Source organism: Oryctolagus cuniculus, chromosome 21, assembly GCF_051225735.1.
Source record: "Oryctolagus cuniculus isolate XC-2025 breed Fujian yellow rabbit chromosome 21, ASM5122573v1, whole genome shotgun sequence".
In the NCBI taxonomy this organism is placed as follows: Eukaryota; Metazoa; Chordata; class Mammalia; order Lagomorpha; family Leporidae; genus Oryctolagus; species Oryctolagus cuniculus.
The window spans coordinates 33,367,253-33,391,196 of NC_142887.1; the positions used below are offsets into that span (position 1 = coordinate 33,367,253).

A 23,944-nucleotide genomic window follows, 5' to 3' on the forward strand; every position below is an offset into this window, starting at 1 on the left:
AGCTTCTGGTCTGGTTTTGAAGATGAAGCCTGTAGGTTTTAGGCTGGGGGGTGGGGGGGAGCGGGGCACAGGACACAGGGCACAGGGTGAGCGGGGAGGGGCTGGACCGTGAGCCCAGCCCTTGTCTGCGGCAGGCACCTGTTCTGTGCCGAGCAGAAGGACCATCTGTCCCTTTTCTTATTGAGATTCTGCTGCCTGCTGACAGTGGTGAACAGTTAATCCGTGGCCCTTCTGCAAAGTCAGAATGAACACAGCAGCGTGTGAGGGGTAAGGTCTGGCCAGCCTCCCTGGGAATGCAGCAGCCCGCGAGCCTGCGCACTGGCTCTGAGCGTAGGTCACACCATTGCTTCCCTCTGGGGTCGCCTTGGCCCAGAGTCTCACGAAGCTACTGGTGGTGACCACACCGGTCAGATCCTGCTGCGCGTCAGCTGAGGCTGTACGGGGTCCAGGCTGAAGCCTTGCCTTCCGTTTGAAGATGCTGGGCCCGAAGCCATAAGCAGGGCCAGCCTGTTCTCTTGGTGGCTCACCCTGCCCTCTTGTCCGTCCTCACGGGCTCCCGCCAGCAGTCGTTGCCCGGAGCTTCTGGGTTGGTGGGAGCAGTGTTTCACAGAAGCAGTTCTCCCTTCCCCAGAGTGGCTGGGGCTTCCTCAGCAGCTTAACCTTCTCTGGGCCTCAGGCTTCTGCAGGGAGCCGGCTGGGCCAACTTGGGAACCCTCTGTTCAAACTCACCCGAGGTGTCCACTGAGCTGGGGTGAGCCGCTCCGGCCTTTACGGCGAAGTGCTGGTGCTCAAGGATCACTGGGTAAATGCCCTAGCCAGAGTGCAGAGGCAGCAGGGCGGGGCTGGTGGGAGGGGATGCTGGGAGACACTTCCTGGACACACAGCATTGTTGCCACGGCAGGTGTCTTCCCTTCAGAGCTTGTTTTTCCTGTGAAATTATTTTGTCTGAGATTCAGAGGTGAAGCATAAGGAAGATAGTACAGTTGATTCTCCACTGGCTTTATAGCTCAGATTCGGATATCCACATTTCAGAGATGGTCAGAAAAAGAAAAACTGCACCCGTATGAACGTGAACGGACTTTTATTCTTTTTTTTTTTTTTTTTTTTTTTTTGACAGGCAGAGTGGACAGTGAGAGAGAGAGACAGAGAGAAAGGTCTTCCTTTTGCCGTTGGTTCACCCTCCAATGGCTGGCGCGCTGTGGCCGGCGCACCACGCTGATCCGATGGCAGGAGCCAGGTACTTCTCCTGGTCTCCCATGGGGTGCAGGGCCCAAGCACTTGGGCCATCCTCCACTGCACTTCCCTGGCCACAGCAGAGAGCTGACCTGGAAGAGGGGCAACCGGGACAGAATCCGGCGCCCCGACCGGGACTAGAACCCGGTGTGCCGGCGCCGCAAGGCGGAGGATTAGCCTAGTGAGCTGCGGTGCCGGCCCGGACTTTTATTCTTACGTTATTTCCTGACAATGCAGTGTAGTAACTGTGTGCGTAGCACTTACACTCTGTTAGGTAGTGCGAGTGGTCCAGAGGTGATGCGAGGACCTGAGAGGGTGTGGGTGGGATATACGCATACGGCACCATCCCACGTGAGGGACTCGAGCGTCGGCAGTGTCCGTAGGGTATCCCAGAACCCATTGCTCCTGGAATGCCGAGAGACGACTGTGTTCTCCATATCCTATCATCCAGAAATTCAGTTTGGTTAGTTGTGGGGTGCTGTACTTGAACAAAAGGTGTGGTGGTGAGCCTGTTAGAAGCTCTGACCGAGGGGCTGGTGCTGTGGCATGGTGGGTAAAGCTGCCGGCACCGGCAGCTCCACTTCTGATTCAGCTCTCTGCTATAGCCTGGGAAAACAGTGGAAGATGGCCCAAGTGTTTGGGCCCCTGCACTGGTGTGGGAGACCCAGAAGAAGCTCCTGGCTCTTGGCTTCAAATAGGTACAGCTCTAGCTGTTGTGACCAGTTAGGGAGTGAACCAGTGGATGGAAGACCTCTCTCTTTCTCTGCCTCTCCTTCTCTCTCTGTGTAACTCTGACTTTCAAATAAATAAATAAATAAATCTTTAAAAAAAAAAAAAAAAGCTCAGGCTGAGTGAACATTCATTTCTGACCTTTACGTGGTTCTTCCTAGCCATTCTTCATGCAATTTTTAATAAATTGTCTCATTATTTCAGATCATTTTTAGCTATTGCTTTGAAATTGCTTATGAACACTTTTTAAAAAGATTTATTTATTTGAAAAAGTTGCAGAGAGAGGGAGAGACAAGAGACAGAGAGATCTTCCATCTGCTGATTCACTCCCCAAATGGCCACAATGGCTGGAGCTGGGCTACTCCGAAGCCAGGAGTTTCTTTCTGGTCTCCCACATGGGTGCAGGGGTCCAAGGACTTGGGCCATTTTCTGCTGCTTTCCCAGGAGCATTAGCAGGGAGTTGGATAGGAAGTAGCACACCCAGGATTCAAACCAGTGCTCATATGGGATGCCAGTGCCACAGGCAGCAGCTTTACCGACTGTGCCACAGCACCAGCCCCTGTGAACATGTTTGATAGCTATACAACGTCCCATAATATCTGTAGGCTGATTTATTTAATCATTTTAAAATGTTTATCTTTGTTTCTTCTTTGCTTATTTTGTTTATTTTTTTATTTGAAAGAGTGACAGGAAGAGACAAATAATCTTCTGCCTGCTGGTTCACTCCCCAAATGGACACAACAGCCAGGGCAGGGCCAACCTGGAGCCAGGAGCTGGGAATTCCATCCTGGTTTCCCACGAGGGTGTAGGGGCTCAGTACTTGGGCTATCTTCTGCTGCCTTCCCAGGCACATTAGCGGGGAGCAGCTGGGACTCAAACTGTTACCCCATATGGAATTGCTGACATTGTAAGTGGTGGTTTAACCCACTGTACCACAGTGCTGGCTCTATCATTATTATTCATTATTATTACTAGTTATTGCTTACTTTCATCTAATTGAAAGAGTGACAGGGAGAGAGAGTAATACTTTCCATCCGCTGGCTCACGCCACAAATACCTGCAACAGCCAGGACTGAGCCAGGCCACAGCCAGGAGCCAAGAGCCCCATCCGGATTTCCCACATAGGTGGCAGGGATCCAAGTCCTTGAGCCATCCAGGGTGCACATTAGCCAGCAGCTGTATAAAGAGGAGAAACCACGACTCAAACCAATGCCTCCAGCCTGAGATGTGGACATCTGAAGTGGTGGCCTAACTCACTGTGCTACAACACCCATCCCAACTGGGTGTTTCTGTTGTTTAAGATTTATTTATTTATTTATTTATTTATTTGAAAGAGAAAGGAAGAGACGGATCTTCTGTCTGCTGGTTCACTCCCCCAGATGGCCGCAGTGCCCAGGCTAAGTCAGGCTGAAGCCAGGAGCTTCTTCTGGGTCTCCAACATAGGCGGCAGGGACCCTAGTACTTGGGCCACTTTCTGCTGTTTCTCCCTGCCCATTAGCAGGGAGCTGGATCAGAGGTGGAGCAGCTAGGACACGAACCAGCGCCCACATAAGATGCTAGCATTCCAGGCAGTGGCTTTACTTGCTATGCCACAATGCCAACCCCAAGGTGGGCGTTTTTATTTAATTTAATTTAATTTTCAAAGATTTATTTATTTACTTGGAAGGCAGAATTACAGAGAGACAGCAAGAGAGAGAGAAGTCTTCTATCCACTGTTTCACTCCCTAAGTGGCTGCAACGGCTGGGGCTGGGCTGATCCAAAGCCAGGAACCAGGAGCTTCTTGCAGGTCTCCCATGCAGGTGCAGGGGCCCAAGGATTTGGGCCATCTTCAACTGCTTTCCCAGGCCATAGCAGAGAGCTGGATTGGAAGTGGAGCAGCCGGTCTCAAACTGGCGCCCATATGGCACTACAGGTGGCGGTTTTACCCACTAGATCATAGCGTGGGCCCTAGAATCTTTTTTTTTTTTTTTTAAGATTTATTGGGGCCAGCGCTGTGGCACAGCGGTTAACGCCCTGACCTGAAGCGCCGGCATCCCATATGGGTGAGGGTTCGAGACCTGGCTGCTCCACTTCCAATCCAGCTGTTTGCTATGGCCTGGAAAGCAGCAGAAGATGGCCCAAGTGCTTGGGCCCCTGCACCCGCGTGGGAGACTCAGAAGAAGCTCCTGGCTCCTGGCTTCAGATCGGCACAGTTCTGACCATTGCGGCCAGCTGGGGAGTGAACCATCGGATGGAGGACCCCTCTCTCTCTGCCTCTCCTCTCTCCGTGTAACTCTGATTTTCAAATAAATAAATAAATCTTTAAAAAATTATTTATTTATTTGAAAGAGTTACACAGAGAGAGGAGAGGAGGCAGAGAGAGAGCGAGGTCCTTCATCCGCTGGTTCACTCCCCAGCTGGCTGCAGTGGCCCCTTCCGTCCACTTCTCACGTGCTCACAGTGATCTGGCTAGATGAGGCCAGGCCAAAGCTCAGAGGTCAGAGAGCTCAGTTCAGGTCTCCCACGTGGGTGGCTGGAACCCAGTCGCTTGAGCCATCTCTGCTGCTTGCATTTGCAGGGAGCTGGAGTCAGAAGGTGGAGTTCATCACCAAGCCCAGGTGTTCCGATGTGGGGCTTGGGTGGTTCAGCCACCAGGCCAAATGCTGGCTCTCTGTTCACTTCTTAGTTCCGTCATGTGATGCACAAAAGTTAAAAACAATTTTTTAAAGATTTTATTTATTTGAAAGGCAGAGTTACAGGGAAGACAGATCTTCTATTCACTGGTTCAGTGCCCAAATGGTCGCGACGGCCAGAGCTGGGCCAATCCAAAGCCAAGAGCTTCTTCTCAGCCTCCCATGTGGGTGCAGGGAACCAAACACTTGGGCCATCTTCCACTGTCTTCCCAGGCCATAGCAAGAGAGCTGGATCGGAAGTGGAGCAGCCAGGACTTGAACTGGCGCCCATATAGGATGCTGAAGCCACAGGCGGAGGATTAACCTACTGCACCACAGCGCTGGCCCCAATAAAATAAATCTTTAAAAAAAAAAAAAGTTACAGAGAGAGGGAGACAGAATGAGAGAGAAATATTCCATCTTTTGTTCATTCTCCAGATGGCTGCAATGGCCTAGGGCTGGACCAGCCTGAAGCCAGGAGCTTCTTCCAGGTCTCTGGGTTCAGGGGCCCAGTCACTTAGGCCATCTTCTGCTGCTTTTCCCAGGCCAGTTAGTAGGGAGCTGGGTTGGAAGTGAAACAATCAGGACTTGAACTAGTGCCCATATGGAATCCTGACATCACAGGGGGCAGCTTTACCCCTACTCCACAGTGTCTGCCCTGCATTAAATCTTCAGATCACTTTGGGTAGTATTGTCTGTCATCTTTATATCAAGTCTTCCAACCCATGAACCAGGGTGTCTTCTATTTATTTAGGTCCTTAAATTTTTCAGCAGTTTTTGTTTTTGTTTTTGTTTTTGTTTTTTTTTAAACATGCCGAGTGGACAGTGAGAGAGAGAGACAGAGAGAAAGGTCTTCCTTTTGCCGTTGGTTCACCCTCCAATGGCCGCCGCGGCTGGCGCACTGCGGCTGGCGCACCGCGCTGATCCGATGGCAGGAGCCAGGTACTTCTCCTGGTCTCCCATGGGGTGCAGGACCCAAGCACTTGGGCCATCCTCCACTGCCTTCCCGGGCCATAGCAGAAAGCTGGCCTGGAAGAGGGGCAACCGGGACAGAATCTGGCGCCCCGACCGGGACTAGAACCCGGTGTGCCGGCGCCGCAAGGTGGAGGATTAGTCTAGTGAGCCGCACCGCCGGCCTCAGCAGTGTTTTCATAATTTTCAGTGGGCACCCTTATACCTTAAGTTATTAACACAACTGAGATGGCTTAGACAATAGGAATTAATTTCCCTTAGTCCCTGGATATCCAGCAAGTTGGTTTCTGGTGGTAGCTGTTCTGTCTTGCAGCCTGCTGCCTGTGTCTTCACGAGGCCTTTCCTTGGGGGTACTGCACAGAGCTGGGGTGCTCCCTGCCTGCCCTCCTAGCAGGGCACAGATTCCTTATGATGCCATTTAACTCCCATTACTAACCCAAGTGCAGCCACAGTGAGGTTAGTGCTTCAGTTTATAAATTTGAGGGGAGGGGCCAGCGCTGGGGTGTATTGGGCTAAGCCTGCACCTGCAGTGCCGGAATCCCATATGGGTGCCGGTTCTGGTCCTGGCTTCTCCTCTTCTGGTCCAGTTCCGCATTTAATGTGCTCGGGAAAGGAGCAAAAGATGGTCCAAATGCTTGGGCCCATGCACCCATGTGGGAGACCCAGAAGAAGCTCCTGGCTCCTGGCTTCAGATTGACCTAGCTCTGGCCATTGCAGCCATCTGGGGAGTGAACCAGCAGGTGGAAGACCTTTCTCTCTGTCTGTAACTCTGCCTCGCAAATAAATAAAATAGAATATTTAAATAAATGAATTTGAGAGGGAACCCAAGCATTCAATCTGTAACAGCCTTATTGGTTAGATGTAGTCCAAATACCTTTTTTTTTTTTTTTTAATTTTTCTTTATTTGAGGCAGAGAGCACTATCATGTGCTGTTTCACTCTCCAAATGCCCCCATTGGTTGGAAGTGAAGCAGCTGAGACTCAAACTGGTGCCCTAATAGGATGCTGGTGTTGCAGGCAGTACCTTAACCCGCTATGCCACAGCACTGGTTCCTGAAATCTATTAATAGACTTATTTTGTAGGTTAACATTTTCTGTTGTGGACAATATTTCATGTGCACTTGAGAAGAACGTGTATTCTCCTATTGAGTGGAGTGGTCTGTATATATTTGTAAGGCCTAATTGGCTTATAGTGTTGTTCAAATAGCATTTCCTTGCCAATTTCCCTTCTCAGTATTATTGAAAGTGGAGATGATGAAGTCTTTGTTCCATTTTGTTTTCTTTCTTTCTTTCTTTCTTTTTTTTTTTTTTTTTTTTTTTTACAGGCAGAGTGGACAGTGAGAGAGAGAGACAGAGAGAAAGGTCTTCCTTTGCTGTTGGTTGGTTCACCCTCCAATGGCCGCCGCGGCCTGATCTGAAGGCAGGAGCCAGGTGCTTCTCCTGGTCTCCCATGCGGGTGCAGGGCCCAAGCACTTGGGCCATCCTCCACTGCACTCCCTGGCCACAGCAGAGAGCCGGCCTGGAAGAGGGGCAACCGGGACAGGATCCGGCGCCCTGACTGGGACTAGAACCCGGTGTGCCAGCGCCGCAAGGTGGAGGATTAGCCTATTGAGCAGCGGCGCCGGCTCCATTTTGTTTTCTAAACATGCATTCGAAAGACAGTGTTGGGGGGGCTAGGGAGAAGGGAGAAGGAGATTGATCTTCCATCTACTGGCTTGCTCCCCAAATGGCCTCAAAGGCCAAGGCTGAGCCAGGCTGAAACCAGGAGCTGGGAGCCTGGAGCCCCATCCTGTGAGTGGCAGGGGCTCGTTCACTTGGGCCATCATTTACTGCTGTCCCAGGGGGTTTATCAGGGAGCTGGTTCCGAAGTGGGACAGCTGGGATTAGAACCAGCATGCATGTGGGATGCGTGCGTGCCAGGTGGCAGCCTCACCCACTACACAACACCAGCCCCTGACTGTTCTTCTAGAACAGTCATGTCAGAACATACATGTCTCCTGTCAGTTTTTGCTGCACATATTTTATGGCTCTGTTGTTTATATGTTTATCATTGTTACATCTTAATGAATTGAATTCTTAGGTTGATGTATAATGTCCTTTGCCTATTTTAATTAAATATTTGATTTTAACATGGATCCAGTAGCTCTTCAAATCTTTTTTTTTTTTTAAGACTTTATTTATTTATTGGAGAGGTAGAGTTACAGACAATGAGAGGGAGAGACAGAGAGAAAGGTCTCCCTTCCATTGGTTCACTCCCCAAATGGCCACAACAGCTGGAGCCGCGCCAATCCGAAGCCAGGAGCTAGTAGTTCCTTCCTGGTCTCCCATGAGGGTACAGGGGCCCAAGCACTTGGGCCATCTTCCACTGCTTTCCCAGGCCATAGCAGAGTGTTGGATTGGAAGAGGAGCAGCTGGGACTAGAACTGGCGCCCATATGGGAAGCTATCACTTCAGGCAGAGTATTAACCTACTGTGCCACAGCACTGCCACCCCCCCCCCTTTTTTTTTTTTTTTTTGAAAATCAGAGTTACAGAGAGAGCAAGAGGTATCTTCCATCCTCTGGGTCACTCCCAAAGTGGCCACGTAGGCTAGGGCTGTGTCAGGCTGAAGCCAGGAGCCAGAAGCTTTATCTGTTACAGGGATGGGTACAGGGGCCCAAGTACTAAGAATATTCCATTGTTTTTCCCAGGCCATTAGCAGGGAACTGGATCAGAAGTGGAGCAGTGCCCATATGGGATGCTGGCATCGCAGGTGGTGACTTTACTTGCTACACCACAATACCCCCTGCCCCCGCGTGCCTCCTGTAATCTTTTTAGACATAAAATCTGTGTCGTCAGATGATTGTAGAGACATTGCTGCTCTCTGCTCTCTTTTGGCTACTGTTTGCATGGCATCCTTTTTTCATTTTTTTATTTCCTTCTCGTGTGTGTGCTCACAATTTTTAAAAGAGATTTATTGAGTTATTTTAAAGGCAGTAGATGAAAGGCAAAGTTACAAAGAAAGAGAGAGAGAGATTCACTCTGCAAATGCCTACAACATTTAGGGTTGGGCCAAGTGAAAACCAGGAGGCAGGAACTCCATCCTGGTCTCCCATGTGGGTGGCAGGGACTCAGATACTTGGGCCATCATGTTCTGCTTCCCCAGATGCGTTAGTAGGAGGGTGGATCCAAAGTGCACTAGACAGTATGGGAACTGGCACTCTGATATGGGATGTGGGCATCACAGGCAGCTCAACCCTCTGCCCCACAGTGTACACCTGACTTGATTTAAAAGTGTGTGTGTGTGTAATTTATTTGAGAGTCAGACCAAGTAAGCAAGAGCGAGCTGCCACTCACTGGTCACTCCTCAAATGCCTGCAGACAGCCTGCACTAGGCTGGACTAAAGCCAGGAGCTGGGAACTTCATCTCCTTCCCCCATGTGGCTGGCAGGAACCCAACTAGCTGAGTCCTCACCGCTGCCACTCAGGTCTGCGTTAGCATGAAGCTGCCATCAGGAGCCCCGAGTGCAGGATTGAACGCAGGTACTGGACGTGAGCAACCACTAGGCCAACGCTGGACCTCGCTGCTTTTTATAATGTACCATCTTGGTTCCCTTCTTGTTTTTTTTTCCTGTGTATTTATCAGTTTATTTTCTTAGAGGTTACCTTGAGGCTTTAATGACAACCTAGTTCGAATATTACCAACTTATTTTTTAAGAGAATATTTGAATTATATTCACGGTGTTTTTTCTTTTTTCTTTTCTTTTCTTTTCTTTTTTTTTTTTTTTTTTTTTAAGATTTATTCATTTGAAAGAGTTAGAGAGGCAGAGACAGAGAGAGAGGTCTTCCATCCAGTGGTTCACTCCCCAGATGGCCACAACAGCTGAAGCTGCACCAGTCCGGAGCCAGGAGCTTCTTCTGGGTCTCCCATGTGGGTGCTGGGGCCCAAGAAGGGGCCATCTTCCACTGCTTTCCCAAGCCATATTAGAGAGCTGGATTGGAAGTGGAGCAGCCAGGACTAGAACAGGCTCTCCTATGGGATGCCTACCCTTCAGGCCAGGGCTTTTAACCCACTGTGCCACAGTGCCGGCCCCACCAACTTATTTTTTAAAGATTTATTCATTTTGGCCGGCGCCACGGCTAATCCTCCACCTGCGGCGCCAGCACCCCGGGTTCTAGTCCTGGTTGGGGCGCTGGATTCTGTCCCAGTTGCTCCTCTTCCAGTCCAGCTCTCTGCTGTGGCCCAGGAGGGCAGTGGAGGATGGCCCAAGTGCTTGGGCCTTGCACCCAAAAGATTCATTTTGAAAGGCAGGGGCAGAGAGAAAGAACTCTTCCATCTGCTGGTTCACTCCCCAAATGGCCACTGCAGCCAGAGCTGGGCCGATCCAAAGCCAGGAGCCTGGAGCTTCTTCTGGGTCTCCCATGCAGGTGCAGGTGCAGGGGCCTGCCATCTTCTACTGCTTTCCAGGCCATAGCAGAGAGCTGGATCAGAAGTGGAGCGGCCAGGACTCCAACTGGCACCCATATAGGATGCCAGCACTGCAGATGGTGGCTTTACCTGCTGCGCCACAGCACTGGCCCTGCCAATTTATTTTAATAGTTTGCAAACACTGTGTTGCCATTCATCTTTATTGTCCCCTTTTTATATTGTTATTGTTACAGATTGTATCTTCTTTTAAAAAATATTTTATTTGAGAAAGAGCTAGCTCTCATTCACTGGTTCACTCCCCAGATGCCTGCAAGGACCAGGGAGAGCCATGCTAGGAGCTGAGAACTCAGCTGGGTTTCCCGTGTGGGTGGTAGGAATCCAGTTTGATCCCTTGAGCCATCCCTGCTGCCTCCCGGGGTCTGTACTGGCAGGAAGCTGGAGTCAGGAGCTGAGATTGGTCACTGAATTCAGGCATCTGTAGTTACAGGATGTGAGCATCCTAACCAGTGGTGCAACTGCTATTCAGGTGTCCCAAGATTGTATCTTACCCCTTGTGAGCCTATTAATACAGATTTTCAGTTACTAATTCATACACTAGCCTTTTTAAAGCAAATTTATTTTTAAAAGGATTTATTTATTGGGGCCAATATTGTGGCATAGCAGGTAAAAGCTTCTTCCTGTGACACCAGCATCCCATATGGGCACTGGTTCCCGTCCCAGCTGTTCTGCGTCTAATCTAGCTCCCTGCTATTGGGCCCGGTAAAAACAGCAAAAGATGGCCCAAGTGTTTGGGCTCCTGCCACCCACATTGAGAGACCTAGATGAAACTCTAGGCTCCAGATTCCTGGTGTCAGCCTGGCCCAGTACTGGCCATTGCAGCCATCCAAGGAGTGAACCAGTGGGTGGGAAGACCACTCTGTCTCTCCTTTTCTCTCTGTAACTCTTTCAGGTAGCTGCCAGGTACCTAAGTACTTGGACCATCTGCTGCCGCTTTCCCAGGCACATTATCAAGGAGCTGGATCAGAAACAGAGCAGCTGGGACTAAAATCAGTGCTCTGATAGAGGTTACTGGCATGGCAAGCAGTGGCTTAGCCTGCACCACAACACTGGACCTGTCTGGGCACTTTTGACCTAATTTCCTAATAAAAACTTTCTTCCCTTGGGGCCAGCGCTGTGGCACAGCAGATTAAAGCCCTAGCCTCAGCACTGGCATCCCTTATGAGCACCGGTTCATGTCCCGGCTGCTCCACTTCCGATTCAGCTCCCTGCTATGGCCTGGGAAAGCAGCGGAGGATGGTCCAAGGTCTTGAGCCCCTGCACCCATGGAGGAGAACTGGAGGAAGCTCCTGGCTCCTGGCTTCAGATTGGCTCAGCTCTGGCTGCTGTAGCCATTCGGGGAATGAATCAGCGGATGGAAGACTCTCTCTCTCTCTCTCTCTCTCTCTCTCTCTCTCTCTCTCTGTAACTCTTTCAAATAAATAAATAAATCTTTAAAAAACAAACTTTCTTCCCAGCATTTCCTCTTTGAATGAAGACAGTTTATCATATCTCAATGGATATCTTCTCTAGATGACTATTAGTTTTTGTTTTTTGTTTTAGGATTTATGTATTAATTTGAAAGGCAGAGCAACAGAGAGAAAAAAAGCTTTTCCATTTGCTGGTTCACTCCCTAAATGGCCACAACAACTAGGGCTGCGTCAGGCTGATGCCAGGAGTTGGGAACTCTGTCCTGATCTGCCATGTTGGTGGCAGGGGCACAAATACTTGAGACAGCAAGGGAGCTGGGACAGAAGTGGAGTAGTTGGTACTCGTTGAGCCAGCACTCTGATGGGGATGCCTGTGTTGCCAGTGGCGACTTAATCTGCAGCACCATAATGCCAGCGTGTGTGCTGGTTTTTCGTGTACAGTGTGTTTAGCAGCATCTGCTGCTTTTCCATCCTGTGTGGATTCCAAAAGAGGTGGAAGCTCTGTCAGTCCTCCAGGTTGTCCTCAGACAACAGGGTCTTCTCTGCTCCCCCTGGAACCAAGGACCAGGGTCCCACACCAGGAGTGGAGGTTCTGTCTCCTGGGTAGCCTGCTGCTCACTCAGCGGGTAAATGAGGGCTTTGTCTTGATTCTGTGTTCATTTGGGAGCTATAAATCTTTGCTCTTGTCCAGGTTCTGACAGAGTTGTTTCTGACCTTCCCTGCAGTCATTTTTCTCTTTCTGTGGTGGGGAATTTGGAGCGCTGTACTCATCATTTTGCTGGTGTCACTCCCAAGTTGTTATTTTAAGCTAAATCAAATTAATTAATTTCAGAAACAGAGCTTCCATCTGCTGGTGCACTCCTCATACGTCCTCAGTGGCCAGAGCCCAGTCCAGGCCTCCAGCATAGGGGAAAGGGACCCGGTTGCTTGAGCCATCCCTGCTGCCTCCCAGGGTCTGTGCTGGCGAGAAGCTGGAGTCAGGAACCAAACCCAGGCACTCCAATGTGGGATGCAAAAATCCTAACTAAATCTCTTCTTCCCTTTCTGAATTAACGCCTTCCTCATGATGGACTGTTATTTAAATAGTCCATTATTTTTTTGAAAGATTTATTTATTTATTTGAAAGGCAGGAGTACAGACAGATGGAGAGAAGGAGAGAGATGGGTTTCCATCCACTACTTCACTACTGAAATGGCTGCAGTGGCTGGAGCTGGTCCAGACCAAAGCCAGGAGCTTCTTCTGGGTCTCCCGTGTAGGTGCAGGGGCCCAACACTTGGGCCATCTTCCACTGCTTTCCCAGGCCACAGCAGAGAGCTGGATTGGAACTGGAATAGCTGGGACTTGAAATGGCGCCCATGTGGGATGCCAGCCCCTGACCGTCTGTAATTTAAGGTGGGAATTGATCCTGGCTGAGGTTACTGTCTTGCCTGGGCTGCTCCTGCTCTGTGTTCTTCATCCTGAACTGGTATCACCTTCTTGTATTGAAAATATAATACACGCACCGCTGAAAACCCAGTTACCATTGTAACCGGGCCTCGGCTGCCTCTGTAAAAGGAAACCTCTCCGCAGTAGTCAGGAGTAAGTGCCTGGCTCAGATGCAGCTGGTGTGAACGCTGCAGGCGGTGTCCCCGGGTTTCTCTGCCTTGGGACTTGAGAAGCTCAGACATGAGTCATCTCCGTGTCCTGCGACCTCGTGCATCACAACTGCCACAGCAGCAGCGTTAAGATTTACTTCTTTATTTGAAAATCAGACTTAGAGAGAGAGAGATCTTCTGTCTGCTGGTTCACCATTCAAATGGCTGCAATGGTTGGGGTTGGGCCAGGCCAGGGCCAGGCCAAAACCAGGAGCAAGGAATTTTACCTGGGTCTCTCTCCCACATGGGACCATCCTCTGCTGCTTTCCCCAGGCCATTAGCAGGGAGGGAGCTGGATCGGAAGTGGAACGGCTGGGACTGGCACTGGTGCCCATATGGGCTGCTGGCGTCACAGGTGGCAGCCTTACCCACCATGCCACAGCACCGGCCCTAACATCTCATTTTATAAACTGGAACTCCCCTTGCCTCCGTGCTGACCTTTTCACCCTGTGGGTTACCTGCAGCGCCTCCCAGGCTTGTTGTCACGCCTCCCTTCGCTGGGCCCGGGGCCGTCTCTTTTGAGCAGCTTCACTTTTGGCACCATGGTTTCAGGCCGCTCATTCTCCTGCCAGCTGACTCTGAGTTGGTCTGAGGCCAGGCACTCAGGTTAAATACCTGTTTATTGCCAGTGGGGATCAGCCTCATCAGGAGCACTGACACTGCTGCTTTCTCAAAAAGCTGCATTCTACCCTTCTACCTAGGGCCCTGTCCTCCTCTTTCTGAGTGCCCCCTGAGACTCCCCATCAGCCCCTCCGTGTACTCTTCAGTTACCTAGCATAGGATGAGGCTTAGCAAAGTGCGCTTACTGCACCTGACAAACGGGGCTGCGCATGCTCTGGGCTGTGTGATGGAGTCAGGTTCCCGGTGCCCTCATTCAGGTGGCGGCTGCAGCACAAGAGAGCCTGTCCAGGGCCAGGGCCCCTCCTCCTCTGTCTCTCCCTGGACCTTTTGAGGTGATCGTAGGCTCTCAGCGCCGTGATGGGGGTTTCTTGGGAAGAGTGTCTCTGTTCTGGGTCACACCACACTGAACACACAATCAAATTGCATGTCTAATTAAAGACACACAGACCTGAAGAGGTCTGAGTGAGCTGGAGGCTTGTTCACGGTCAAGTTCCTGGTTCTGAGGCAGTGCTGTGGCGACACAAGAGTCTCTCTGGGTATAGGATGGTGTTGACCGCTCTGTATTTCTTCCTGATGCAGTAGTCTTATTAGACACAAAAAAGAAATCGCAGGGGTTCATTTTAGTAAATATTTAATTCAGCCGGTCAAAAAATGTTTTCCATGCAAATCAGTTTAAATGCTTCTTAGTGAAATATTTAAGTTTTTTTTTTTTTTTTTTTTTTTTTTTTTTTGGTACAGAGCAGGGAAGTGCTTCATACTGTACTTGGAACATGTTTCAGTTTGGAAGTCATGTAGGTGCGTACGTGGCCACACAGGATTGGCGCCTGCTGTATTGGCCAGTACATGTTCATGCTTGTCAGGGTTTAGATTCCCTGACCAGGGCCTTGTGATGAGGCAGTGATGCATACCCAGATTACCTGGGGCTTTGCCAGCACAGGGCAGGGCGTGGGGGCATAGCTTGACTGGACAGCCTGTGGGTGTCTGCTCTGGCCCACACTGTGTGTGGTTCACCCCCGTCAGTGTGCATTTCTCCCCGTGTGACTTCTTTAAAAAAAAAAAAAAAAAAAAAAAAAAAAGTTTATTCTGTTCACTCTGCAAATGGCTGCAGTGCCTGGGGTTATGCCAGGCCAAAGCCAGGAGCATGAAACTCCATCTGGGTCTCCCACATGGATGGACTCAAACACTAAGGCCATCTTCAGCTGCTTTCCCAGGCACATTAGCAGGGAGCTGGATTGGAAGTGGAGCAGCCAGGACTTGAACCGGCACTCATTCGGGATGCTGGCATTGCAGGCAGCAGTTTAATCTGCTGTACCACAGCGCCGGCCTCTTGACTTCTGCTTTTGTGACTTGTGGTGCCGATACCTGTCTCAGTGAGCCCTGGCTTACACAGAGGACCCTGTGTTTCCTGCAACTTCCTGTCCCCAGCACTGTTTGTTAGACATGACAGGAACCCCACCGATGGTGTGTAAGTTGGATTTCTGTTTGCCAGTGATTGCATTTTTTCCTGTGTGTGTGGGTCATTTGTGTGGAATCGTCCCAGTCTCTGGTCTACTAGATGGTGGCCAGCAGACAGCACCCTCAGGCGTTTGCTGGTCTCCTCATGGGGATGCCTAGGCAGGGTGGCCCTGCCAGCTGCCTGTCCCCAGAGTGTGGTCATCTGAAAAGGGACTGAGGGAAGGCCTCATGTGGACTGTGGATTCTTTGTGATAACGATGTGATGGTGTAGGGCCATTGATTATAATAGATTTGCCCTTTGGTGTAGGATGTTGGTGGTCGGGGAGACCATGTGCATGGAGGCAGTGAGCATGCGAGAATCTCTGCTTTCCTCAGTTTTGCTGTAAACTCAAAGCTGCTCTGAAAAAAAAAAAAAAAAAAACCACAGTGTTTGGGGGGCCGGCTTTGTGGTGCAGTGGATTAAGCCATTGCTTGCGACTGCGGCATTCCGTATGTGCTCTGGCCCGAGTCCCGTCTGTCCCCTCCAGTCCAGCTCCCTGCTACTGCTCTGGGAAGGCAACGGAAGATGCCCAGGCACACATGGGAGAACTGGCTGGAGTTCCAGTGCCCTGGCTTCTGCTGGCCTTTGGGGAGTGAACTAGTGGATGGAAGATTTTTCTTCTCTGTCTCTAACACTCTGTCTTTCAAATAAATAAATACATCTTTAAAAAAAAAAAAAAAAAGCATTCAAAGGTATAAAAAGACCAGGGCATCACTTGGAGTAAATTAAATTAATCTGTCGTGTAAACAACAGAACATTCCGGTCTTGGCCACAGGTTTGTGAACTGCAGTGTGATCATTGTGGTCTCCTGTCTCCTTCCAGGACAACCCTCCATATGACAAGGGAGCCTTCAGAATCGAAATCAACTTTCCAGCAGAGTACCCATTCAAACCACCGAAGATCACATTTAAAACAAAGATCTATCACCCAAACATTGATGAAAAGGGGCAGGTCTGTCTGCCCGTAATTAGTGCTGAAAACTGGAAGCCAGCAACCAAAACCGACCAAGGTAAGACATGTTCCTTAGATGGGTCTGCTGGGACACGGCCGTGGGGCAGGGGTTCCAGGGTCTCTTGAGTGCCGTGCCAGGCACGGAGTCCAGGGAAGCCCAGTGCTAGCAGCAGCAGTGCAGGCCAAGGTATTCCTGAGGTCCTGCCTGTCTGCCGGGATAATTCGTCTCCAGTGAGCTGTTGAGCCGAACAAGTATATAGGAGGCCGCACTTGGCTGGCTGGGGACACACAGACAGACAGCCAGCCTCGGGGGTTGACTGTGGGCACAGTGAAGGTGTGTGGGTGCCAGGCCCTGGAGGTGATGAAGGATTGTGGCCCCGCCCAGGAGGGGAAGGGAGAGCCCTGTTTAAGGTGGCGTCGCACAGCAGTGAGCACGTGGTCCCAGACTTGAAGCAAGACGGGAGGCTGGCGAGGGCCTTTCTGCTTGGCAGGGCATGAGCTGAAGCGCAGGGCTCAGAGTCGGCGGTGGAGGGGAGAGGGCAGGGGCCAGCATGCAGGTGATGCTTCCAGATGAAAGCACAGGAAGTCCCAATCTCGTATTCTTGGCAGCTTTCTTTAAAATCCGCTGCCTCTCACAGTGCATCTGCAGGAAGCTGGCTCCAAAGCACAGTAGCCAGTACTCCTCTGGCGCCCCAGCAGGGATGTGGCTGTCTCAAGCGCACCAGCTCGCCCGCCAGAGCTTGAGTATTCGTCCTGCAGACTGCTCCTTAGGAAGCCTGTCGCTGTGTTCCGCTGGGAATGGCACGGCAGCCTCACGCACTTCTGTTCATCAGCCAGGTCAGCCCTGGGGCCGGGGCCCTCCCAGCCAGGCTGCCTAGGAAAACCTGCAGAGGGGAGGCCTCAGCTCGCCAGGCTCCCGAGGGTTGGATACGGGTGCCTTGCCGCCTCCTCTGGGGACGGTGGCAGCACAGGGCTGTGGTGAATGTTCCTGCCTTAGCTTCAGAGCTGGGTGCAGAGCCTCCTTGTGTTCTTCAAGGAGCCAGGTAACCTGGCTTTTCCATCTTGTGTAAGTGTACTTGTTGGCTTAGGGTTTTCCAGGTAAAATTTGTGGTACAGGTGCTGTTCTGTGGGCCCACAATTCTGGGAGCAGAATTGCTGTTTTGTGATTTGGAACAGTTTGGAACTTTTTCTAGAAAGTTGTTCTGTAGATTCTTCATGGCACGGCCCCGATCCCATACTCACATCTCACATGCATCGGGATGCTGTCCCTGACGCCACGTTTCCCAGTGTCTAGTCAGCTGGTGCTGCATTCGAGCCCCTTCAGAGTTCCCTGGTGGCGAGTAGCAGCAGCTTATCATTATTTCTCGCCTGGGCTGGCTGGGGTCTCGCCTGCCTCTGTGGAGCTCCGGTGGGCGTGCTTCTCGGCTGTGGGGGCTGGAGCTGGCTGGGGCACTTGTGTCCTCTCTCTGGTTGCTTGCACTCCGCACTGTCATGTCTGCTGGAGTCCCTTTTTAAAAAATACTTACTTGAAAGGCAGAATAACACAGAGAGAGAGAGAGAGACGGAGAGAAAGAAAGAACATCCATCTGCTGGGTCACTCCCCAGATGTCCACATCAGTCAGGGCTGGACCACGCCAGAGCCAGGAGCCTGCAACTCCATCCGGATCCCCAGTGTGGGTGGCCACGAACTTGGGCCATCCTCTACTGCCTTCCCCGGCACTGTAGCAGGAGGCTGGGTCAGGAGCAGAGGGGCCCGAGCGAGTGTTGGGACACAGTGTCCCCGGCACTGTAGCAGGAGGCTGGGTCAGGAGCAGAGGGGCCCGAGCGAGTGTTGGGACACAGTGTCCCCGGCACTGTAGCAGGAGGCTGGGTCAGGAGCAGAGGGGCCCGAGCGAGTGTTGGGACACAGTGTCCCCGGCACTGTAGCAGGAGGCTGGGTCAGGAGCAGAGGGGCCCGAGCGAGTGTTGGGACACAGTGTCCCCGGCACTTCAGCAGGAGGCTGGGTCAGGAGCAGAGGGGCCCGAGCGAGTGTTGGGACACAGTGGGTCAGCCACTGCCTGCGATGCTTGCATCCCGTACGAGCTCTGGTTTGAGTCTTGGCTGCTGACTTCCAGTCCAGCTCCCTGCTCACGCACCTGGAAAAGCAGCAGAGAATGGCCCAGGGACCTGGGCCCCTGCCACCCATGTGAGAGACTTACATGGAGTTCCAGACTCCTGGCTTCAGCCTGACCCAGACCCAGCCATTGTGACCATCTGGGGAGTGAACCAGCAGATGGACGTTCTCTCTCTCCCTCTGTTCTTTCCCTCTTCCCCTACCCCCAGCTTTTCAAATACATTTAATAACTCATTTTGTAAAAAGCAGAGTAGCCAGGACTAGAGCTGGTACTCTGATACAGGATGCAGGTGTCCCAAGCAGCACGTTAACCTGTTTGGTTCACCCCTTTCTACTGGACTGTGTTCATCTAGCAAGTTCATAATCAAAGGGGGCCTCTTGGGAGGAGCAGTGGCTCTGCAGCAGCAGGCGCAGGGTGGGAGAACTGGTTGCAGAGGTGGGCCAGGAGCAGTGCCACAGTGCCTTGTTGGCGCCTGGGCCCGCTGGAGCCTGCTTGTCCTCACGTGTCCCCAGTGGTGGCTCTCTGGGCAAGCTGCTGCTTTCCCCAGCTGGTTCCCCACATGGTGGGTGTCCCTGTTTCTCTGGCCACTTCCTGACTGTTGTTTACCCGCCGCCACCCTCAGAATCTGCCTTTTTCAGTGCCTTGCTGCTTCTTGCTTCACTCCCTAAACATGCGGCGTCCGTGCCCCTCGCATCGTCTGTTGTTGCCTGGATCCCCACTGATGACTCGGTCTCCTCAGACCCCAGAGTTCCGGGACCTCCTCGCCTCATGGCCTCTGGCCCACTCAGCCCTCCATGTACACAGCCTTCCTGCAGCTGGTGTTACGCGGCATAGCCAGGAAAGCCACCACCCCTGGTACCAGTGTCCTATTTAGGTGCCGGTTCGAGTCCCAGCTGCTCCACTTCTGATCCAGCTCCCTGCAAAATGCCTGGGAAAGCAGTAGAAGATGGCGCAAGTGCTTGTGCCCGCCCCCAACACCCATGTGGGATACCCGGAGGAGGCTCCTGGCTCCTGGCTCTGGCTTTGGCCTGTGTATTACAGACATCTGAGGAGTGAACCAATAGATAGAAGATTTTTCTGTGTTTCTCCCTCTTTCTGTGTAAGTCTGACTTTCAAATAAATAAGTAAATCTTTAAAAATACTGCTGTTCCAGCCGGCGCCGCGGCTCACTAGGCTAATCCTCCGCCTAGCGGCGCCGGCACACCAGGTTCTAGTCCCGGTTGGGGCGCTGGATTCTGTCCCGGTTGCCCCTCTTCCAGGCCAGCTCTCTGCTGTGGCCAGGGAGTGCAGTGGAGGATGGCCCAAGTGCTTGGGCCCTGCACCCCATGGGAGACCAGGAAAAGCACCTGGCTCCTGGCTTCGGATCAGCACGGTGTGCCGGTCACAGCGCGCCGGCCGCGGCGGCCATTGGAGGGTGAACCAACGGCAAAGGAAGACCTTTCTTTCTCTCTCTCTCTCTCTCTCTCTCTCTCACTGTCCACACTGCCTGTCAAAAAAAAAAAAAAATACTGCTGTTCCCCAGAAAGGTCCTTAGACCAGCTCCATTGGCAGTTCAGAGTTCCCTAGCAGTCTCGTGCGTGAGGAGCACAGAGAGTGACCAGTGCTAGGGCTGTCAGCAGTAGAGTTAGATGGGTTTGGAATATAAAGTGAAGAGTAACGCAGTAGACAGCAGTGTGCAGAGACGCTGGTGAGCCTGCAGTGCCGCTCTTAGCTGCAGACACCTGAGGGAATGAACACAGCGCCCACACGTGTTCCCAGCAGACGTAGAAGTGGAGCAGAGCTCTCTGCTGTAGCCACCTGAGAAAGGAGGGAGGTGCCCATTTGTGCCAAAGCACGTGTAGGCCTGCAGACACCATGCTGAAGGGCAGACCTGGTCACAGGTGGCCACACGTGGTAGGAGTCCATTTGTAGTGGAGCTTCCTTGTTCCCAGTTTCTGTATGTGCAGATGCTCCTGGTGCTTTCGTGATCAATCCCAGATGTGGACGGAAAGACGAACACGTGGCATCGTTCCAAGCCCACGCCCCACGCCCCCGCTGACGCTGTGAGCTGGACAGTGCGGCTCTCTCCCATCACACTGTGGCAGGCGGCACTCTGCTGCCACGTTTCTTGCATCTTCGTGCTTTAGCAATTTGAGATGGCCCCAAGTGTGATGCTGAAGTGCTGGCTGTGGTTCCCAGCACCAGGGGGCCTGGAGCCACAGAGAGAAAACACGTGTGTCGTCAGGTGGTGTCGTGGCCAGGAAGCCTGTGCTAGTGAGTCAGTGTTAGATATTAAATAAAGCGTCTTTAAATATACATAGACCAAGCTTCTATCCAGAGGCCTTTAGCAGCCGAACTTTGTCCTCGGAGCAGTGATTCAGTCCTTCGTCCATTAATCCAGCGTCACAGCACAGGGCTCAGATTGTAAGGACTGCACATAACAGCACTCAGCAGTTTATGGGGTGGTCAGAGCAGGCGAGCCCGCAGAGCAGATGCTTGTCGGGTCCAGGGAGGGGCTGGGGCCACAATAACTGCCTTGCGGTGATGGGGTGTTCTGGAATTCAGTAGGGGTTGTGTACGACTTTGTGAATCCACTCAACACTGTGTGCTTTTAAAAGGGTTGTTTTTCAGTGTGTGACTTGTATCCTTTTTTTTTTTTTTTAAAGAAAAATAATAAGGAAGCATTAAACATTAAACAGAGGAGGCTGGTGTTGGCACTGCGTGTGACGCCAGCGTCCCATGTTGGCTGTGGGAGATCCAGATGCAGCTGATTAATTTGTGGATTTTAGTGCATTCCCTGGAAGGCTACAGCGTCGCGTACCTTCTGGAGCAGGGGCTGGCCTTGGCATTTTATTCTGTGAAAATGGAGCTCCCTGGAACTCCATGAAGAGGAAGATTACCCATATTGTTTACATCTTCTGTTGCAAAGAAACTGTCCATACGAATAGGAAAAACAATGGGTGGTAGGCCTTATTCTCTGATGAGAGTACAGTGAGAGTGGTGGGTAAAATTTGGTTTTTGAGCTTCTTCATTTTGAAGAAACCAGAGTAACTTGTGAGGAGATCAGGAAGGGAATGAAGCTGCGGCTTAACCCCATGAGCAGTGCCCGCTGAGTCCCAGCTCAGCTGTGCGCCTGCCGCCTGGCCCTGGGCCCAGCCTGTGGGCATTTGATTTGAGAGGTCAACCGGTGGTGAGCAGATGGGAACTTGCTCTCTGTCTCTCTCTCTTACTCTCTTCGCCTCTCAGATAAATAAAATTTTGAAAGGTTGTGGGGAAAATTCAATTATGTGGAAGTTTATTTGGGTGCGGAAATGTTTTGAAAGCTTAAGTATCCTCACACAATGCCTCTGCTGTTCCCGAATACGTGACAGAGGGTGGCTGGGCCACAGCTGTGGTCTGAAAGGTCTGGAAGGCGTCACTGCAGCCGCTAGTGAGGCAGGCTTGGCTCAGCAGGACTGTGCCCCAAAGGAGGACAGACAGACTTGACAGAGCGCTAATAAGACAGTTTGAAAACACTTGTAAGTAAAATGGAAGGACAAGTGAGTTCACAGAAAAGAGTGAAATTGACAAGTAGCCAACATGGCCAGTGACTATCTCCTGAGAAAGCAGGTCTTCATAATTAACAAGTGGTGGCCAGCGCCGCGGCTCACTAGGCTAATCCTCCACCTGCGGCGGCAGCACCCCAGGTTCTAGTCCTGGTCGGGGTACCGGATTCCGTCCCGGTTGCCCCTCTTCCAGGCCAGCTCTCTGCTGTGGCCAGGGAGTGCAGTGGAGGATGGCCCAAGTGCTTGGGCCCTGCACCCCATGGGAGACCAGGAGAAGCACCTGGCTCCTGCCTTCGGATCAGCGTGGTGCGCTGGCCACAGTGGCCATTGGAGGGTGAACCAACAGCAAAGGAAGACGTTTCTCTCTGTCTCTCTCTCTCACTGTCCACTCTGCCTGTCAAAATAATAATAATAATAATTAACAAGTGGTTGGTTCTGTGCCGATATAGCCATGCCGAGAGGGTCCTAGTGAGAAGTCGAGCCCCGACACGGCCACACCAGCAGGGGGAGTGGGGCATCCTGGGCACTGAGCTCCCGGAGCCCGGGAGGGTCCTGCCACGCGGATAAGGCAGTGAGTCTCCTGGTGCAGAGCATCCCTGATGGTGGGAAAGCACAGGAAGCCAGCTGCTCGTGCTCTCGGGCAGGCGTGGTTCAGGCTTCCAGGCGAGGGAGCCCTGCGACGTCCCGGTGAGGGTGGAAACAGCCCAGCCAGCGCACCCAGCCCCGGTGTTCCGAAAATCCTTAGAGGTGCCTGTGGTGGTGGACGATGGCCTGGTGCTCGGTCCCCTGGCAGACCCGGTTTCAGTTCCTGACTGGCCTGGCCCAGCTCTGGCTGTGTGCAGGCGTCTGGTTGCATGAAACCACTGGATGGTACAGCGCATGAGCTCTCTCCCCCACCCCCTTCCCTTTCTTTTTATTTTTTATTTTTTTATTTTTTGACAGGCAGAGTGGACAGTGAGAGAGAGAGACAGAGAGAAAGGTCTTCCTTTGCCGTTGGTTCACCCTCCAATGGCCGCTGCGGCTGGTGCACTGCGGCTGGCGCACCGCGCTGATCCGATGGCAGGAGCCAGGTGCTTCTCCTGGTCTCCCATGGGGTGCAGGGCCCAAGCACTTGGGCCATCCTCCACTGTACTCCCTGGCCACAGCAGAGAGCTGGCCTGGAAGAGAGGCAACCGGGACAGAATCCGGTGCCCCGACCGGGACTAGAACCCGGTGTGCTGGCACCGCAAGGCGGAGGATTAGCCTAGTGAGCCGCAGCGGCGGCTCCCTTCCCTTTCAAAGAGATGAACATGAACAAACATTTTAAATTGATAGGGGGGGCCAGTGCCGCGGCTCACTAGGCTAATCCTCCACCTTGCGGCACCAGCACACCAGGTTCTAGTTCCGGTCGGGGCGCCAGATTCTGTCCCGGTTGCCCCTCTTCCAGGCCAGCTCTCTGCTGTGGCCAGGGAGTGCAGTGGAGGATGGCCCAAGTGCTTGGGCCCTGCACCCCATGGGAGACCAGGATAAGTACCTGGCTCCTGCCATCGGATCAGTGCGGTGCGCCAGCCACGGCGGCCATTGGAGCGTAAACCAATGGCAAAGGAAGACCTTTCTCTCTGTCTCTCTCCTCTCTCTCACTGTCTGCTCTGCCTGTCAAAAAAAAAAAGTTGATGGGGGAAAAATGAACAAAGTGTTGTTTGAGGTGACACCGCCCTCGCTGGGACTGGCGGGGCGGGAGATGGGCACTGCTTCCCGTGCCCATCCACGGCCACCTTCTATCGGTGGTCTTTAACGGGGGTTTCCACTTGAGTCACTTGTTCCCTTCCCCTCAGCTCTTTTTTTAATTATTTATTTGACAAGTAGAGTTACAGACAGTGAGAGAGAGAGACAGGGAGAAAGTTCTTCCTTCCATTGGTTCACTCCCCAAATGGCTGCTGCGGCTGGCGCTGTGCCGATCCGAAGCCAGGAGCCAGGCACTTCTTCCTGATCTTCCATGCGGGTGCAGGGCCTGAGCACTTGGACCATCCTCCACTGCCTTCCCGGGGACAGCAGAAAGCTGGACTGGAAGAGGAGCAACCGGGACTAGAACCCGGCGCTCATATGGGATGCCTGCGCCGCAGGTGGAGGATTACCCAAGTGAACTACGGTGCTGGTCCCCGCCCCT

General features: G+C 52.2%; 1 protein-coding gene across 1 annotated transcript in view; it reads left to right on the plus strand.

Annotated features, from left to right (window-relative positions):
• The window catches only part of UBE2L3 (ubiquitin conjugating enzyme E2 L3), a 52,031-nt gene that overhangs the window by 25,272 nt on the left and 2,815 nt on the right, over window positions 1-23,944 (plus strand). The window contains exon 3 of the mRNA XM_051826744.3: window positions 16,031-16,217. Within this exon, the coding sequence (XP_051682704.1) occupies window positions 16,031-16,217 (187 nt within the window). The remainder of the gene's footprint in view (window positions 1-16,030; window positions 16,218-23,944) is intronic.